The sequence below is a fragment of the Kluyveromyces marxianus genome, chromosome 2 (genome assembly GCF_001417885.1).
Source record: "Kluyveromyces marxianus DMKU3-1042 DNA, complete genome, chromosome 2".
Lineage (NCBI taxonomy): Eukaryota > Fungi > Ascomycota > Saccharomycetes > Saccharomycetales > Saccharomycetaceae > Kluyveromyces > Kluyveromyces marxianus.
In genome coordinates this window covers 92,937-112,008 of record NC_036026.1, presented here as the reverse complement: position 1 = coordinate 112,008, position 19,072 = coordinate 92,937, and the positions used below count along the sequence as shown (strand labels likewise).

The following is a 19,072-nucleotide window of genomic DNA, read 5'->3' as shown; positions in this document are numbered from 1 at the left end:
CTGATATCTAAACTTCCACCATATTCTAGGTTAAATCTCCACAAAGCCTTTGACTCGTTCATTATGAGACCGGGGTCTTGAAGCTCTAACATAGGAAGCATTGGTAACTTAACGCTCGAGTCGCTGCTGTATGCATTTCTACCGATATAATCCACTGAGTATATGATGTTGCGTCTCAACTTTGAACCCTCTGGATATCCCATTAGTACCGGTAGTTCAGACCTTTTGAATTTCGAATAGGCTACTAATAGTAAATTGAACATTTGGGGAGCGAGGGCTTTCTTCCAGATAGCAATATAATCAACAGGTTCATCATCATGATGATACTTCTTAAATTCAGTGTAGTATAGTTTGAAGAGTGCGTTTGTATATTTGTAGTACAAGGCTCTAGAGATACCAACGTCACCATCATAAGCAGAAACGGTCATCATAGTTTCTAGAAGTTTCATATTGTTACGTGGATCATCGATTAGTTGCTGTGATAACTGAGGATCATCGTAAATTTTGTGAATATATTTCCAACTCATTAACCTTAGAGAGCTGGCCTTCCCCTCACTAACGATATTATCTGTACTGGAGGCTGCCAATGCAGATGCTACATTCAAATAACTCTTAATATCTTTCTTGACGTCCAAATCATCCATTTCCTGGAACAGATCCAACGCTCTTGCATAATTCTTCTCCTTACGGCAAACATCAAACATTAGATTGTATACTCTGGTATCGGGCTTGTGTTCAAGAGATAAAAATTTCAAGGAGTCAAATAATTGCCATGCCTTTTTGTATTGACCCACGGTATTGTAAAAGGAGATCACCGTAGTGTAATTCTTTCTATTTGGCTGAAGAGAATAATCCTTTGTGAATTTCTTTAAAAAGAATTCCATATAATCCCAGCTTTGCGCCTTGTAGGCTGCAAAAATACACGCGTTTAACATATATTGCGAAGGTTGAAACGTCTTTTCTTTTAAAGTTAAGTCCATTCTTTCCGTCAACTCCCGAAGCTTCGCGCACACTTCCAATTTGTTCGTTGGAGATGCCGTCTTTGCGCGCGAAAATGGAATCATCAAGTGCTCGTAGATATCCTGATTCAATTTCGTTGCATCATTGTTCACACTTTCCATGATCATTTCATCCAACTGAACAAGGCTTCTGAACTCTAATGTCTTACTGTTTCGATTTAGTATTGTCTTGTAGATAGTAGTAATCCCTACCCCATTGAGCCTCTCTTTGGAGTGGTAAAGGGCATTGATAATAGGGTTAAAGTCCCTGTTCCGTTTATCAAATAGGCACCGTAATATTAAATTTTTATCCCCAATTCTCTCTGCCAACACTTCCGGAAGCAAAGGCTTGTTCCCCTCTGGCGCTTGCAAGAGAAGTGCAGACAAGTTATCTTCTGAAGGTAATTCTTTCGCCTTCACGTGGCCATCGCTACCAGGCGCCATTCCACTATAAATAAGATCCGCATCGTCGATTCCCAACTCTTCACCCTGAGTCTTCCCGCTCTTGACAGCACTCTCAAGCTCCTTTTCAACTTGGTGCTTCCGCTTCAACTCTTCTGTATACCTCATCTGTTCTCGAAGATTTCTCGTAAACTCCTTTAATTGGTTAACTTTAAACTTGACATCCTTTTCATTACTGAAATCAACAGAATCCAAATCCAATTCCAACACCTGGCTTGGTTTACCGTCTTTGCTACGTTTCCGTCGAGCTCTAAGATCCTTTGCCCCAGGAATCACAACATTTCTTCGAGCATTTCGAATTAACACTGCCGCTCTCTGGCTCCTGGCTCCGACACGAAGCATACCAATACAAATCTTTACGGTTTCTATGAGTTTCAGCCTCTCAGATCTCCTCTAAAACCATAATACCAACCCTTTCAAACCTTTGTTTAACCTTTAAGTTAGCTCATCGCCCAAAATTTTTCAGTTTAATTCCTATGTCAGATTTCTTTTTCCTTCAGTAGAACTTTAAAGTATTGAAAAATTGAAGCGATGAGCATGCGATGAGCTTATGATAATAGATGAGTAAAAGGAGTCTCTGATATGCTTCAGCAGGGTATAGCGCGCTGAAATGTCTGGAACGAGTAGTGCTAGTGAGACGAATGTCGAGATCAAGGGTAAGCCTGTCAGTGGTCGTGTTTGGAAGGCTGAGAAGCAGCCTTTGAGGGCCAAGAGTCGGGTTGTGAAGAACAAGAAGCTAACCTCTTGGGAATTGAAAGAGCAAAAGAGACTAGAAGACAAGCAGTTCAAGGAGAAAATACGTGAGCTCAAGTCTGAGAAAGAAGCTGAAAAGAAGGCAGTCATCGAGGCTTTGAAGGAGAGACGTGCGAAGAAGGAGGAGCAAGAGAGGTATAGCAGATTAGCTGAAAAGATGCATGCCAAGAAGGTTGACAGATTAAGAAGAAGAGAGAAGAGGAACAAGGCTCTTAAGGAGCGTTAAGCGCGGCATAGTAGCAGTAGCAGTCGTAGTATAGCATAAGTATCGGCATATAGTGTAAGTTATCGTGTATTATCTGTGGATGGATATGTGTCTTCCTGTATCTTATATGTGCGAGGTGTGTGGGTGTTTATTACACTATGAAGAAGAAAAAAAGTTTCAAAAAAATTTAATGTGTTCAAATTTGCTGCTTCTGTGGATCGAACACAGGACCTTAAGAACTTCAGTCTCACGCTCTCCCAACTGAGCTAAAGCAGCGAAATTTGTTGAAGGCTGAGTTCCCTCGAGGAACCTACCGAGTTGTGTGCAGCACACACACACTCTCTCTGTCTATTATCATTGGAATTTCGTCTCGACATAGAGGTTTTTCAGTAGAACTTATTCTTTAAACGATTTTTGATGGTAGAGTCTTGGTGATCATGCTGGAATCCAACCCTATTCTAGCCCTATTCAATAGCCAATAATCGGAGTTTAGAGAGTTCAATAACACATCATGTCTAAAGAACCTAAATCCCCGAGAAAAGAGCGATCGGACTCACACAGCAACAAAGAAGAAGGAGTCATTATTCATAGTGATAAGGGCCATATACTAGAGCTGATAGACGAGGATGTCCAATCTATCAATATTATGAAGACAAAGCTTCGAGGACATAACAAAAGTAGAAATGATGATGGACCCGATAAGAAACGTAAAAAAGCCAATGGTCATGATGAAGCAGAACAACCGCACAGTGTACTGGACGGTATGAACGACGAAGACTTCCGACAATACAACCAAGCAAAGGATCGTGTGCGGGAGTTTTACAAGGAACAGCATGAGAAACAAACTATGGCTTATAATCTACAGGCTCGGATCAATTTTAAGACGAAAGTCAGGGCCCGCATGACGGTGTGGGATGCCCTTTGTAAGCTCAGTAAGTTGATAGACGAGTCAGACCCAGACACTGAATTGTCACAGATCGACCACGCATTACAAACGGCAGAAGCGATCAGGGCTGATAACAAACCCAGGTGGATGCAACTAGTTGGATTAATCCATGATTTAGGGAAGATTCTTTATTTCTTCGATAGTGAGGGACAATGGGATGTTGTTGGAGATACGTTCCCAATTGGATGTGGTTTTGCGAAGGAGAATATTTTCTACGAATACTTTCAAGGGAATCCAGATAATTCTCATCCTATATACTCCACAAAGTTAGGTATTTATGAGGAACACTGTGGCCTCAAATCCGTGATGATTTCGTGGGGTCATGACGAATACATGTACTATATTGCCAAGAACCAATCGACACTCAACGATAAAGCATTGGCTATGATACGTTACCATTCATTTTATCCATGGCATCGTGAAGGTGCGTATAGTTATTTAATGTCAGAAGAGGACTACGAAATGCAAAAGGCAGTGCAAGACTTTAACCAATATGACCTCTATTCCAAAGGGCTACAGAAATTCAACTTGGAAAAGCTCAAGCCATATTATTTGGAGTTAATCGACGAGTTTTTCCCTCAAAAGACCATCGAGTTCTGAGATTAGAAAACAGAAGCGTTATATTTGTATTATTATTACTAGTATTATATATTACAAAAAAATACTGAAACGGATCAGTGGTATAGATATAGAGATAAAAAATAACTGTTAAAAAGAGAATGACGAATTTCATGATTATGATGATGATGATGAATTATAATGTTGGATGATAAAGACCATATGTTCGTTTATACTCCTGGTTGATTAGAGTCGTTGATAATGGTCAAATGCTATGCTAATGTGGAAGTGGGTCTAAAGTGAGGAGCTTTAAGATAGGATATCAAGCACACCAAACGATTGTTCGATCCCATATGGTCCAGGGCTTTTCCAGTAATCGTTGAAAGTTGATAGGATTGTACAATCACCATTTAGCTCTTGCAAAATACTGCTGACGGCAATTTTTTGGTTTTCCTTACTTGGAATATTTCCACCATTTTGCTTACCTTGACTTGGATAGCCTGTTTCAGTCACTTTCACATTATCAGTTCCACAAGCTTTCTTCACAAGTGCTATTTGACCCTGGACAAACGATCCGGCGGTAGATGCTTGTGAATTTGTATCAAAGTAGGAGTGTGGATTAATACCAACAAAATCGATTTCAGAATTTGTGCACAACGATGGGTAAGTTTCGAAACTGACTGGAGGTTCAGAAGTGGTAACTTGACCATTGTATCCAGCAGATTTCAATTGCGATTTGACAGATGAAATCTTACCGATCAATTCATCAACACTGCAGTAACCAGAAATAATAGCTTCATTACCGATGGTGATGAAGTCAAATACATCCCAACCATTTGATTGACCGTAGGAGATAACATCAGAAACAGATTGATCGATAGAGTTAACACCAGCACTACTAATCCAGAAGCCCTGGTTAATCTTCATACCTAACTTAGCAGCAGCTGGTTGGATAGTTTGTAGAGAGTTACAGTCGGTACCATAAACTCTGATCTTGTTGACACCCTTTGAATGAATTTGTTGAAGGTCGGATGAGACTTGATCAGCACTCTTACAAGAAGAATCATCATTATAAGGAGAGTAAACCAATGCGGTAGGGACACCCTGAACAGAACCAGCTGAGCTAGTGTTTCCCGAAGTGGTCTCGCTACTTGCTGCAGATGATGTAGGCGTGCCTTGATTGTTATTGTTGGAATTTTCGGATGAAGCAGGTGTTGAACTTGGACTTGGACTTGAGGTAGAACTTGTAGCTGGACTAGAGACTGGACTAGAAGCTGGACTGGAAGCTGGGCTAGAAGCTGGGCTGGAAGCTGGGCTGGAAGCTGGGCTGGCAGCTGGACTAGAAGCAGGGCTGGAAGCAGGGTTGGAAGCTGGACTGGAACTTGGGCTTAGGGTTGTTGTTCCGTCGTTTCCTTGAGAACTTGCAGTGTTTTGGTTCTGGGCTGCTGGTGTGTTAGCACTTTGTGTATTATCATTGTTAGGTTGGGCATTTGCATTGCCATTAGATTCAGAAAGAGCTACTTCATTTGGAAGGTCGGTTGGAACAGCAATGTTACCAACACCACGGTCGTTAAATATAGTTGTGATTGTAACACTTGGGGAAGCCGTTGGCGCTGAACCATCCGCTAATGGAAGAGTTGTGGTCAAAGTAACACTACCGGAGACAATAAGTTCAACGGTAGGGGCTGCTACTACTTGTGTTGTAGTAGAATAGAAGTTGGTAACAGTGTTGGTTGTAGAAGCAGTGTGAACTCTAGTCACTATTAGTCTTTTTTCGTGTTTATGTTTTACCGGCACAGCAAGAGCGTACGAAAGTAGCGCCAGTAATGATAAAAGGGAACGTATGTTTAGGTAGCTATCAGTCATTGTATAACAAATAATATAGTATGGTGAACAACAAATGCACTAATAGTCTATCAATCGGCTGATGTTATTTCCCACTATACACCACCAACTGAAATTTAGGTCTAATAAGAACGAAGAGAGTTCCTTGACATTGATTTGGTTAGAGCCGTCAATCCTTTGCCTTATATACATAACGGAACACTCGTCCAATCCGCAGCATACTGTTCATCCAGCAAGGAACCAGGAGTCATAATGTATTCCTACCAAGCATCAAAAGCAGATGTGTTTACATTTCAATCAGCATAATTCAAGCAAATCGATCAGATCACAGCTGTTTATCGATCGAAACCATAAACAACTGAAAGTCTTCTCTTGCACATCACCTCGTTCGAGCAATACTCTTTAGCTGTACGTACCAAATATCTAAGAACCAAAACAAACCGGCCGTTTTCTTGTATAGAAGTAAACAAAAAAAAAGCAAAGAAGCACCTTTTCCTCTGGTTCCTGGTTCCTGAATAGAAATTTTACTACGTACCTGGTTCCTGGATGCCCCTTAGTGCCGCAGGTCAAGTACCTTTTCGAAACAAGAATTACCATTGTGTCAATATCACTGTGTACGTAAGATCTATAACATCGCGTTTGCTGGCACTTTTTGCTGGTCTGCTGGTTTGTTGATGTTTTTTTGTAAACAAAGAAAATGTAAACAAACCAGCACCAAAGGGAAACAAAGGAAAGAAGAAGTAAAAACGCGTGAAACGTCTTGGAGCTTTAAATCCAAGCCTGCGTATTGTTTATTTATTGTTTTTGTTAACGGCTCATGATTTTGAGCTTAACCAATTCTCTGCGTTAAAAACGTCTATTAAAATATGCAGAAACCTCCGCCAAAGAGGAACGCAAAGAAAAATGTATAAGATGTAAGGTATAAACTATATGATAGGATCATTGACAATTGAGATTAGAGTTCGTCGGGTAGTTTGCCGATCATGTTCACTACTAATGCTGTCCAGCCAGTGAAATGCTGAACTCCGGATCCTTTTCCTGTCTTATGGTTGTACTGCTCGTACACATAACCGTCTTGTTTCCAAACAGAGTATACATTTTCGATGATGTCACGTCTTAACTGTTTGTAGAGGTCGTTAGCTTTCTGGAAAAGTTCTTTGTTAACTTGCTTCGAATTCCTTAGCGGAGACTCTTGGAAATAAGATTTTAATGCGTCCAAGCAGAGGTAGTTTATGTTTAACCAAATAGGACCCCTCCAATAGACTTCACCAGTGTCATAAAATTCGTCTTGCTTTGACAAAGAACGTAAACCGAATGGAGTACGGAGAGTTTCATTGTTACTCATTGTATCAATGATATGCTCTAGACGTTCAATATTTTCGGAAGGAATGAGTTTTAGTGCAAAGGGTAGTAAAGAAACATATCCTTCATGACACACAAATTTTCTAAGATCAGTATCCTCCACTGCCTCATCGTTGTAGGTTATATCACAGTATAGTTTTTTCTCGTCGTTCCAATGCAAAACATCTAGGTTCTCTATAATATTATTCTCTATAGTAGTAAACTTCTGAATATCTTCTTCAAGATCAAGCACTGTGGCGATTTGTTTCATGGATCTAGTCATGACACCAACCCATGACAAAGCGTCGACATGAAGTTCTGCAACATCGGGTGGGAGCGCACGCGGATAGTCATCCATACCGCTTGGTAAACAATGGGTGAACGTACGTCCTACCCATCTGTAGGCTTCATCAGCGTGAGCTTTTGAAGAAATTTCAGGAACATCCATATATTCTTCGAGCAATCCCTTTTGAGTGTCCCTGAACCACTCGTAATGTTTAAGCAATTTCGGGTAGATGTTTTTAGCATATGAAATCAAAAGTTCGGGATTCTTATTTAGAATATCACCGTTAGAATAAACATTGTTAGTGGAATACTCTTGTTCCAAATGCACATCGAGAATTTCCTCTTGGAGAGTCTTGGCCTTATTCAAAAACTCACTGAATGCAAGTAATAAAGTAGGAGGGTTAGCAATATTCGGATTTTGAACCTGAAATTCTTCTGGAACTTTGCTGCGAGCTTCATCACCAAGGATAACTTCACGAGGGATCCAGCCATCCTCGTCTATTAGATTGAACCAACTTTGTAAAATTTCAAATGCCACATCGGCATCATAATCCATTAGTTGCAATAAATGGAATCCCTCATCCCAGTAGAAACCTCTTGGGAAAAAGGCTCTACTGGGGACCATGGAGAAAAGTTCCAATGGACCTTCTTCATTCGAATTCAACAATTCAAATTTCTCGAAGCTCTCACTATCAAATTGTGTCTTTCTATCGACAAGTTGAGTCCCATGGAAATATGAGAGACCTCCTAGTAAGTTTGAGAACGTTTCTTCGGCAAAGGTCTTGAACTTGGAGCTTTCAGGGATGTTAAATTTCGAGTCAAACTTTTGTTTAACTAAGTCTTCAGCTAACAATATCAGATGATCCACAGAATTAGGCTCTATTTGATCAGATGAGCTCTTTTTGTTGAATATGATGTTGAATTTGAAGTGATTCTGGAAAGTTTGTTGGACATATTGGACATTTCCAGCTGGAAAGTTGTGGATGTTACGTATGGTCAAAATGCTGGGAACCGAGTAAGGATTCAACTCTGCTTGTGATTCCATGTGTGCCTTAATTGAATCACCCAAAATAGTTTGGAAAACATCTTTTGCTTTCCATAATTGATCATCTGGTATGTTCAATGAAAGAACTGAAGGTTTAGAAGGATCACAATCAGAACTCAAAGGCATGACTTTATCATTTTTGTAAAAATCATTTTGGTCGCTGTAAATTCTCACTGAATAGGCCCCAAGTTGTCCCGAATGTCCTGAGAAGGAGATTTCATTCTTATTACTCCTTTTCACATGAGATCTATCCTCTTTTAAGAAGCTTGTGGAACCTTCACCACCATTCTGTTTCATATACAAAACAATGGATTCAGCCGTATCAGCTTCCCTTATTTTGTTTCCTTCCACCTGAATGGCCCAATTTTCACCGCTATGTGACTTCACAAATGTGAAGTTCAATTTCATGTTGTTTTCGGAGTCAATTATCATCTCTTTCCCACCAATTCTAGGATCATACCAAACCCAACCGTATTTATCAAGTTTGTCTCCTTGCTCAACAAAGTGTCTAACCTTAGACAGCCCTTGTGCATCCATAGAATTAAACCACATCATACCCAGCACAAAAGGCTCTTCCGTAATGTACCTTGGTTTCAATCCAAAGTAGCAATTGGCCCTGTATGGTGCCCATAAAAGTGACTGATTATTTGCCCTTCCATATTCTCTTGCCGTTAATGGTACTTTACACACACAAAGGGTAGCCTGCCAAAGGGCGATCCAGAAGGCAATGAGTATCGAAACCATATTCTTCAACGATTGGAAGTGAGGAGAATGGAATTGGCCGCGACTTCTTGGGTTTTCTTTTCTTCCCTTGTAAAAGGTAGTTTTCTAAATATGTATTGATATATATAGATTTTGACGTAAATAACACCTTCTTCCGGAGTTACTACCATAGATAGAACAGGAAGAATACAAAGCGGTCTTAAATATTGGATTATATAGACCCCTAGAGAGCTGCAAATATGATAAAGAGTATATAGATGTGTTGCGGTCGTTATAGAGCCCAATTTTCATTTTCTCGTAGTTACATTGATTTTCAGGACTGAAATATCGTTTCTAGCTCTAAATCTATCATAGTTTAGTAATTTATTATGCAGTTTATTAATTGAATTGAGTTTATGATTTACTTCTATTTAATAATGCTAACTAGTTGAAACCGCCGACTTTCTTCTTCTTTCTCCTTTGTCTCTGGTGTCCTTCGGGCTGGGAAGCGGCCGATAGCGGTTGTGAAGCTCTACTGCTGCCACTTAAAGAAAATGCAGGAGGAATACTACCCGGTAAAGTGTAACTGTTGGCCATCATCTGAGTTGGCTGGGAAGCCGATCTATGGCTAACTCTTGTTGTACCACTATTAATGCCATTAGCAGCAGAAGATAGAGCAGCAGTTCTCTTTTTTCTGTTCACTTGCTGAGATGATTTGATGGTGGGTACTTGGAACTGCTGAGAAGATAATGCCTGAGAAAAGGTCGTTATTGGTGTCGCATTGACATCATTAAATTCTTCTGTAGGATCCGTATCCCATGAGTTTAGAAGAGATTTCATACTATCCGATAGTTCTTCACTTATAACATCCAAAGATGTTTTTATTGTATCTTGTTGCTGATATAAGGTTAGATATAAAGCGATATCACGAATCACAGTTCTGCTGAGATGTTCTGCTTCCGTGGAGACTGGGTCCCATGCAATAACTAACCTATTGAAAAGATCCTCCCATGATCCTAGATTCTCACCAATTAGTTGTTCAATAAATAGTTTGACTTCGGAGAATACAAGATTGTGGTTTTGATAATATGCAATAAGTTGTTCGATCAAAGACACATATTCTGTAATACTTTGAAAGTAGGAAGGACATACATCGAGATATGCCAATGATTCAATGTTAAGATTATATTTATCAGATCGGCTTTTCCAAGAGTCCAATAGTTTATTTAGTCTCTCAGATAATTCATAACCAAATTCTTGGAACATATGATATTCATTTTCGACCTGGTGATCTGCTTTTGGAACAGGTATGCTATGATCGAATGCATCACAAATCTTTTCGAGAGATCGAGCATTATAAGTTGGCTGGTTAAGATGTGAGTTTAAATGCAAGTGGTTAGGTGAGTTTTTAGTGGACAAAAATCCTTGAACAAGGGTATTAAGTTCAATGAAACCTAGAACACAGACAATATCTTTTGCAAACTCATCATCATCATTATCAATAATATCTCCTTCGCTTTTGTCCGAAGCGAATTCAGTGGAACTGGTTGAAAACTCTATACTGTTAATACCATGTTTACTTTTTACATTGTCCAAAGAAAGAAGAAACGGTTTACAAGCAATAACAGTCCAAGCATTTTCCTTATATCCGATAGAGATGCCATATACTTTGAGAGTGAGCTTGGAGAAAATTAAAACGTGAATTAAGTGTGTATAATTATTGCCTTCTTCCAACTTATATGACATTCTAATGGAAGGATCGTTAGTATCCCAGTTATGTTTCCAGGAGATCATTCTTCGAAAGGAATTATTCTGAATATCCAGTAAAATAATCTCCTGAGAGGTTAGTAGAAGGGCTGTATTATCATTAATTCTTTTGTAATCCCTTAACTCAGACCATGTTTTCGCCTCTACGATATCAAGTTGCCAATTTTCAACATAGTTGATCGATACCATCTTAGATCTATTCAAAACAACTAACGATGAATGATCATCAATCCAATCTATATGATGCCAGGGTGAAGTTACAGTTGGATCAAAAATTGATCCCGAAATGTCACTTTTCAATTTAATCGTACATGGTTTCCGCTTGTGAGTCTCTAGCTTGGCCAAAATCCAATTACCTTTGGAATCTACCAGCGCCATTTCCATCATATCCCAAGGATTAAAGGCAACATCAACAATAGGGAACTGTTCAAACTCAAGAAATTCAAGGGGTACAAATTCTGTTAATTCTATACCACTTTCGTCAATCCTATCAAGCCTGATTATATGAAGTTTACTATCTGTTATGACTGCAAATAGATTAGGATATTTCCCAAGATAATTCGTGGGCTTCGGTACTTCAATATGTTTAATCCTGGACTGAAGGTTTATTATCCTGGGCTTCAATGTACATTCATATAGTTTAGTTTTTGTATCGGTGGATAAGGCCTGTATTGAGAGGTTAGATTGTGTAGATCCTTCAATGGTAATTAATAAGGTAGTAGGATCCTTATCGAGTCTTGCATCAACTATGGGGAGAAATTCTGCCAAAGCGAATTGTCTCTTCCTGGTTGGATCAATCGCCTTAAAATCTCTAGTATTATGAGATGACTCTATCCTTATAGGCTTATTCGTTTTGCGGTGTCCGTCATCGCTTGTCATCGACATTTCTCCTTTCTCTATCTTTGAAACCAAACTGCTGGGAACATAGAATTTATCAGCAATCCCTGTGTTATCTACAGCAATAAGTTCTTCATTCGATTGTAATTTAATGTCTTTTATCACTTTACTTGGATATTGATTTCCCAGTATGCTATCCCAAAACTTTTGGTTGTTAATAGGATATGTCACTTCTTCCATATTATCGTCCTGCTGTAACTTATTCACATCATTAGAGTCTTCAAAACTATCATTTCTACTATTTTGCAGCACTCTCATATCACGGAAGTACATGATCCCTCTATTTTCCAATGTGGATCGTGTCCAACACTCCTCATTTCCATCTTCATTGGGTTGGCTGAATGGAATATAGGTTCTTGGCGATGCTACACCTATACCGAGCTGAAGCCCTCTTTCCCCATGCCTAGGTTGCAGCGACATATATTATTGGATAAAGAAGGAACAGTTTTACTGGTAGCTGGGTCCTTTAGAAGTGTCTTAGATACCTTTACCTTTCGGACTAGAGTGTGTTATTGTTAATGGTGTGCGATGAGCAGCGGTTTTTTTCTTTTCTAAGTAAAACGACTTATGCGAAATAAAGAACAATAAAACTCCCAGCTCGTGAAGTACTTTTAAAACTGAAATAGGCCCTACCACCTCACAAGTACTAGTTCAACCAATGCTACTATCTATCGCTGTATTCGTAGTTTGTAAAGCAGCAATGCGTATTCTGGAATGAATAATATAAATTGTCTTATACGTTTGTACGTAGTAATTGTAAACTATTATCTATATGTATATTGACTGATCAAGAATCTATTTTAATACATTGATGGTTGCCAGAACATATTTCAGTTTCCTGCAGTTGGATCCGACTCAAACCTTAGATCCCAGTTGATTTGTGGTCCTAGCTTTGGCAAGACTTCAGCAACACTTTGAACGTCCTTATCACCTCTTCCAGAAATGTTGATGATCAAATGTTGGTCTTTACGCATAGTCTTCGCTATTTGAACAGCACCATAGACAGCGTGAGAGGACTCAAGGGCTGGAATAATACCTTCAAGTTGAGATAGAAGTCTGAAACCTTCTAGAGCTTGAGCGTCAGTTGCGGCCATGAAATCAGCACGACCAGAAGCCTTCCATGCAGCCAATTCTGGACCAACACCGGGATAGTCCAAACCAGCGGAAACTGAGTGAGTGTCATGAACTTGACCATCTGAATCTTGCAAAACATAAGTTTTGACACCATGTAGCACACCTGGTCTACCTACAGTTAAGGTAGCGGAGTGATGGTCAGTGTCGATACCGTCACCACCAGCTTCAACACCCACAAGTCTGACAGAGGTGTCGTGCTCGAAAGGTGAGAACATACCAGTAGAGTTAGAGCCACCACCAACACAAGCGACGATAGTGTCTGGTAGTTTACCATCGTTCAACTCAGCAAATTGCTTCTTGGTTTCTTGACCAATGACACTTTGGAAAGTTCTAACCAAGGTTGGATATGGATGGGGTCCAATGGCAGATCCGACTACGTAATGAGTGCTTTCAAGATTCGAAACCCAGTAACGGAAAGCTTCTGAGGTGGCATCCCTCAATGTTTGGGTACCGTTTGTAACTGGGATAACCTTGGCACCCAAGATTCTCATTCTGAACACGTTCAATGCTTGACGGCGGGTATCCTCCGCACCCATAAAGACGGTACATTCCAAACCAAATTTGGCACATGCAGTAGCAGTAGCAACACCGTGTTGACCAGCACCAGTTTCTGCTATAATCTTCTTTTTACCTAGTCTCTTTGCAATTAAGACTTGAGCCAAAGCGTTGTTAATTTTGTGGGATCCTGTATGGTTCAAATCCTCTCTCTTCAACCAAATTTGGGCACCGCCACAGTATTCAGACAATCTTTCAGCCTTGTGCAATGAAGAAGGACGACCAATGTAACTGTACAGACTTCTGAACTCCTCCCAAAATGCCGGATCAGCGACAGCGTCTTCGAAGCCTCTTTCTAATTGTCTCAAACAAGCATGTAGGGCTTCTGGAACGTATTGACCACCAAACTCACCGAAACGGGCTGGGAATTTGTGCAATTCTTCAAATTCTTTTACAACATTCTTCTTCTCCTTAGCTGCATCAATACTAGCTTGCTGAATCTTGTAAAACTCTTCCTTAGACAACACTGGTCCCTTCTTTCCACCGGAAATCTCTTCAACGTAGTTCTTGGCAGTTTCGTAACGCTTCTCTTGTGGCGCTTCGCCAATCAAAGTGACAATCTTTGATCCGATAACAACACCATCAGAAACAGATCCCACGGTGTCGAAGTGTTCCTTGGTGGAAATACCAAAACCAACAGCCAATGGAATATCACCGGAGAACGATCTAACCTTTTGCACTAATGCGCTCAAATCCTTAGCCACGGATTTCTGAGCACCAGTGGTACCCATTCTCGACACAACATAGATAAAGGAGTCCGCAAGGTGGGAGAGCAAGTTCAATCTCTCTTCAGTGGTAGAAGGAGCGACCAATGGGATCAAACTCAAACCGTTCTCACCGACATAATTTCTAATCTTCAATGCTTCCTCAGGTGGTAAATCAACAATCAATAACCCATTTACACCCACACGGCTAGCATCTTGAATGAATTTTTCCTCCCCATAGTTCAAGATCGGATTGTAGTATCCCATCAAAACAATTGGAACGGTAACACCCTCTTCTCTAGCTTGCTTCACCATATCTAATACCTTATGCATATCAATCCCATTCTTCAAAGAAATAGAGTTGGCCACCTGGATCACAGGTCCATCGGCCACAGGATCAGAAAATGGCAAACCCAACTCAATTACATCAACACCACCGTCTTGGAAACCCTTCAAGATCGGAATTGTGTCCTCCAAAGTGGGATAGCCCGCAGTCATAAAAGTTACAAGAGCATTACGGCCCTGTTGCTTGGCCTTCTCAAAAGCCTGTCTCAATAAAACTGACATTTCGTATTATTAGAAAATTCACTATCTTAACCTTCTTCTGATGGTTCCAGAGTAGCGCAATGACGTCTTGAGAACTCTTTATATCTTGTAGTCGTCTTCTTTAAGTGGTGATTAGTTGGAATCAACGTTGCGATTTCAAATTTTCCAATAAATACTTTAGAAAGATGACTCAACAAAGTGTTAGCTATATAGTAAGAAGGACAATAAAGCAAGATTCAGGACGGTTCCAGACAATGACTCAGACAGCTAGGAGCCTCCCATTGTTCTTTCTGGCAATTGGATCCAGATGGGTTGTAGTTGTTTTGTGATTCCTAACGTAGTTTGATCCAGTGTAATGTAACAATACGTAATTTTTTTAGTATGTATAACTATATACTGTACAATTCCTAATTCAAGAATTCCATATTCAATGAATCAAGATCTAGATTAGCCAAATCCATGTTATTGATGTTGTTTGGTGGCTGGGGCGTTTGGTTCTGGTTCATGTCAAAGGCAGACATGTTCAAAATGTTCTGTGGTGTGATCATCGGTCCGGCTGGGGTCTGGCCCTGGTTTTGGTTCTGATGCAACGAGTTTTCTCTACTCTGGTTCATGGTAGTGGCTAGTTTCCGCTGAGGCGAAATGTTATTTAGCGGACTGGCCATGGCCATGGGTGATACACCTGGCATCATCTGCATCTGCATCTGCATTGGTATTTGCATTTGCTGTGGAATCTGTGGCTGTTGTTGTGGTTGCTGTGGGATCTGGGGCTGTTGTGGGATCTGAGCCTGTGGCTGTTGCTGCTGGGGCTGGTTGTTTGGAATCTGCTTGAGGTTCGGCGTGCTAGATGCAGAAACAGCATTGCCCTTCTTTGCGGAGTTCCTGCGACCTCCAGAGGCTTTCTTAGTAGTCTTGGATTGTGCAGAAGCTGAAGTAGAGGCCGACGTTCCACCACCAGCAGAAGATGAAGTTGGATTCGCACTCGCGTAACCTAACGTTTCCTGAACAAAGTATTTCTTCTCTCCAGCAATCTCCTCGTTGAAACGTTCCATCGTCTGAATTAGCGGCTGGAGTTGCTGGAAGTCCTTCGAAAACTTTTGTATCTTATTTTGTAATTCAATGAGCTTCACTCGTACCGCAAGAAACTTCTCCTGTGACGTCTTATTGCTCATGCTTTCCAAATTGGCCAGCATGGTCACAAACTCCAACATTAGACCCCGAATTGGGTCCAACTCTGCTTTAGTCTCCAATACCTTTTCTTTCACCTCGTCTCCATTCGAATCCTTTTCTATGATCTTTTCTCTAAACGTCTCAAACGTGAGATTCTCCTTTAAAATTTCAACACCGGTCACTCCGGCACTATTATGTCCACCACTCATACTATCTGGGCCCATACAACGCGTCCTTGCACCCTAGCTCTACCCTATGTTCTTTTGTTTTGTGCTTGTGCAATGTTCAAAGTTCATACCCAACATGAAAAAGCCATGCCAATCTTGCTGCAAGCCGTATTATAAGACAAAAGAACAAGACGATGAGAGGAAGAAAGAGAAGAATTGCAATCGAATGCCAGCTTCGGGGTCTAAGTGGATGATATATGTTGTATACTGCTAGTGTTTAAGAAATTGTGTCAAGTTTTCTGGGCGAATTTGACGATAGTAGAGCCCGACGGAGTATCAATTGTAGTATATAGGGATGCGATGAGCTGCTTCAAATGTGGTATAGGAACGGATGCGAACCAGAATTGCGAGATATATTCTAGTGAAAGTTGTCTATAGGACTTGGAAATAGTTTTGATGATCTCATTGATTGATTTGCGATGGTACGGTAGTCGGGAGAGAAACTTGTAGAGGAAAGGCGAGTGGTCTTTGAATTGCGCAAGAGTAGTGAACCATTGGTGGGGGTTATCGAGGGCACAGGAGAGTATGATGTTTTTACAGAGAGCTGGGTGTTCGAATAGATGACTGGATAGTGTTATGGCTTGTATTGAGTGTGTGTGTTCTCGTAGTTCGATTGAATGGTAGAGCGTTTTGCAGGTCAGGAATTCTTTGCTTGATGTTGAGTTTGCACTGAGTACACCCAGAAGTTTGGTCCAGTCAATGTGCTCCTGATCTAGGTAGTAGTTAGCAGAGTATATGTAGACTTCATCAGTAAACTTGAGGAAGGGAGGATCGTGGTGTTCACGCTTGCGGATGCTTATGATTATTTCTCGTAGTTTGCGTAAACCATGCTCCACTCGTTCGTCTGACGCTGGCAATTGCTTGATCTCTTCGAAAAGCTGATCCCGATATTTCTGGTGGTTCATTAGTCGTGTCATGGCATTTGAATCGCTACTACTGTCAGTAGCACTCGGGTCACTGAGACCGCGACTAAGTAGTCCTTTATCTTGTAATGGGTCATTCAACAACTCTTGACGTCTTTGTTCAGAGAACTTGGCTCTTCTCCTCTCTAATCTCTCTTTGGAATCCATCTCACTATACATGCATCCAGGATCACTTGGTATACTAGGGTTCTCAACGATTAGGGTTTCAATATGTCCCGTAATGGTACTCTCTTTTATAACGGACGTGATGGCTTCCATATGTAATACTACAATAAACGCACACAACTTTCTAACAACTTGACAATAGAATATGGAATAACAAAGAGAAAAAAGTATACAAGCAGTTACAACTCCACAAACCGGTCATGTGGTACCTCAAAAGACTGTACACAACTTCTAGGACTGCTGGTGTTGGACAGGGTGCTCTCAAAGTCCTATTCTTCGGTTCGGACCAATACTCATCGCACTCACTTACTGCGCTTCACTCGCTACTAAAGTCAAATGATATTGCATCACTGCAAGTGGTAACCAGATCTCCCAAGGCATGTGGGAGGTATCTTTCAGAGATCAGAGAAGTACCAATAATGGCTGTAAATGATTCACTTGGCCTCCCACCAGTTATTAAGTGCGATTCAAGACAAGATCTGCTCGGACTTTTGGACAACCCAGCTGCAGACTTCAATATGCTCATTGCAGTGAGTTTCGGCAAGCTTATACCAAGACAATTGATCGAGGCAACCAACGGATTGGCATTCAACATTCACCCGTCGCTTCTCCCTCGCTATAGAGGCTCATCGCCGATTCAGTATGCATTGTTGAACAGAGACAGCGAGACAGGTGTTACTATTCAGACGCTACATCCAACTAAATTCGACCACGGTCATATAATCAAGCAAACGGAACCGTTGTCTGTACAAGAACTACTCTCTCAAGGGACTGTCAGTGAATTTGAAGAAGATGTACCACCAAAAGTTGCAACCTTGATGGATCAACTGGGTCTAAGAAGCGGCCAATTGCTGCAACAGATGATAAAACAGAGAGATTTCGAAACCAAAGATACACCCCAGTATGAAGCTTCTTTGGCTCCGAAGATTACTACAGAAATGAAACAGGTTCATTGGAAAACCCAAGGGAAGGGCGCAATACTAGCTATGAACGATGCTCTTGGGCCTTTGTTCACATACAAATTAGCTTTACCAAAGCGTAAGAAAGAGGTGATGAAAAGACGGATCATTATTCCTGAGATTTTCGATGCAGGAGAGGAAGTATCGATGAACCCGGGCCAATTCAAGCTACAAGATGATGATGAAACTCTAATCATACAATGCATTGACGGTCAAATTGGCACGAAAACGTTACAATTCGAGGGCTTTGCCGTTGAGCCAGTAGCAACTTTTGTAAATAGACTCAACAAGAGATGTGGTAAGATGAACTCTGATGAATTTCTGCTAGAGTAATGTGTATACACCACCATCAGAATCACCACCTTCTACTTTTCTATAAGTGGAATACACATCGAAAGGAAATCACACATACACGTATTTACATGTATATCTACCTACATCTATCTATATGTGTATATATACGAAGAAACATATGTATGGTTGATGAATTTGAATTTGAATTTGAATTTGAATTGAATTCAGCAAAGAACCCCGCACCGAGCGAGAGAAACTCATCAAGTACAATGCGGAGCACTTTTTGGCCATCAAGACAAAGCCGTTCATTCGGTTTTTTTTTCATCGGGATAAAAAAAAAAAATTAATATAATAACATTTTAATCATAACTTATTTTCGTTTCAGTAGTAGTAATAGTAGTAGTACCACTGGTAGTAGCATTGACATACTTTCTTCGTAATAACGTGAATATCATAATTTGTAAAACTTGAACAAGGACGATTGATGATGTGCTAGACAGTCACTATGAGATAAGAGGCGTCTATTGGGAAATGAAACGAGAGATGACGGCGGTAATGGGAAGAGAAAAAAGACAAACAAAAAATTGTAAC

At 40.5% G+C, this 19,072-nt stretch overlaps 9 protein-coding genes and 1 non-coding gene across 10 annotated transcripts; 3 read left to right on the top strand and 7 right to left on the bottom strand.

Annotated features, from left to right (window-relative positions):
• Positions 1-2,070: 2,070 nt before the first annotated feature.
• CGR1 (Cgr1p) lies at positions 2,071-2,439 on the top strand (the record flags this gene model as incomplete). The annotated part of the gene is made up of 1 exon (XM_022822585.1): positions 2,071-2,439. One exon carries the CDS (start codon positions 2,071-2,073, stop codon positions 2,437-2,439), a length of 369 nt encoding a protein of 122 aa, XP_022674391.1.
• Positions 2,440-2,621: 182 nt separating this feature from the next.
• KLMA_R201 lies at positions 2,622-2,694 on the bottom strand. The gene has a single exon. It is a non-coding gene; the product is annotated as a tRNA-Phe (tRNA).
• A 235-nt stretch (positions 2,695-2,929) lies between these two features.
• MIOX5 (inositol oxygenase) lies at positions 2,930-3,964 on the top strand (the record flags this gene model as incomplete). Its single annotated transcript, XM_022822584.1, has 1 exon — positions 2,930-3,964. The coding sequence occupies one exon, from the start codon at positions 2,930-2,932 to the stop codon at positions 3,962-3,964; it is 1,035 nt and encodes a 344-aa protein (XP_022674390.1).
• A 267-nt stretch (positions 3,965-4,231) lies between these two features.
• On the bottom strand, positions 4,232-5,788 carry SCW11 (putative glucan endo-1,3-beta-D-glucosidase; the record flags this gene model as incomplete). Its single annotated transcript, XM_022822583.1, has 1 exon — positions 4,232-5,788. One exon carries the CDS (start codon positions 5,786-5,788, stop codon positions 4,232-4,234), a length of 1,557 nt encoding a protein of 518 aa, XP_022674389.1.
• Positions 5,789-6,722: 934 nt separating this feature from the next.
• CWH41 (mannosyl-oligosaccharide glucosidase) lies at positions 6,723-8,975 on the bottom strand (the record flags this gene model as incomplete). The annotated part of the gene is made up of 1 exon (XM_022822582.1): positions 6,723-8,975. One exon carries the CDS (start codon positions 8,973-8,975, stop codon positions 6,723-6,725), a length of 2,253 nt encoding a protein of 750 aa, XP_022674388.1.
• A 609-nt stretch (positions 8,976-9,584) lies between these two features.
• RRN6 (Rrn6p) lies at positions 9,585-12,224 on the bottom strand (the record flags this gene model as incomplete). Its single annotated transcript, XM_022822580.1, has 1 exon — positions 9,585-12,224. One exon carries the CDS (start codon positions 12,222-12,224, stop codon positions 9,585-9,587), a length of 2,640 nt encoding a protein of 879 aa, XP_022674387.1.
• A 410-nt stretch (positions 12,225-12,634) lies between these two features.
• Positions 12,635-14,764, bottom strand: TRP5 (tryptophan synthase TRP5; the record flags this gene model as incomplete). Its single annotated transcript, XM_022822579.1, has 1 exon — positions 12,635-14,764. The coding sequence occupies one exon, from the start codon at positions 14,762-14,764 to the stop codon at positions 12,635-12,637; it is 2,130 nt and encodes a 709-aa protein (XP_022674386.1).
• A 386-nt stretch (positions 14,765-15,150) lies between these two features.
• PGD1 (Pgd1p) lies at positions 15,151-16,137 on the bottom strand (the record flags this gene model as incomplete). Its single annotated transcript, XM_022822578.1, has 1 exon — positions 15,151-16,137. One exon carries the CDS (start codon positions 16,135-16,137, stop codon positions 15,151-15,153), a length of 987 nt encoding a protein of 328 aa, XP_022674385.1.
• Positions 16,138-16,370: 233 nt separating this feature from the next.
• Positions 16,371-17,321, bottom strand: KLMA_20044 (uncharacterized protein; the record flags this gene model as incomplete). The annotated part of the gene is made up of 1 exon (XM_022822577.1): positions 16,371-17,321. The coding sequence occupies one exon, from the start codon at positions 17,319-17,321 to the stop codon at positions 16,371-16,373; it is 951 nt and encodes a 316-aa protein (XP_022674384.1).
• A 107-nt stretch (positions 17,322-17,428) lies between these two features.
• Positions 17,429-18,520, top strand: FMT1 (methionyl-tRNA formyltransferase; the record flags this gene model as incomplete). Its single annotated transcript, XM_022822576.1, has 1 exon — positions 17,429-18,520. One exon carries the CDS (start codon positions 17,429-17,431, stop codon positions 18,518-18,520), a length of 1,092 nt encoding a protein of 363 aa, XP_022674383.1.
• Between the last annotated feature and the right edge of the window lie 552 nt (positions 18,521-19,072).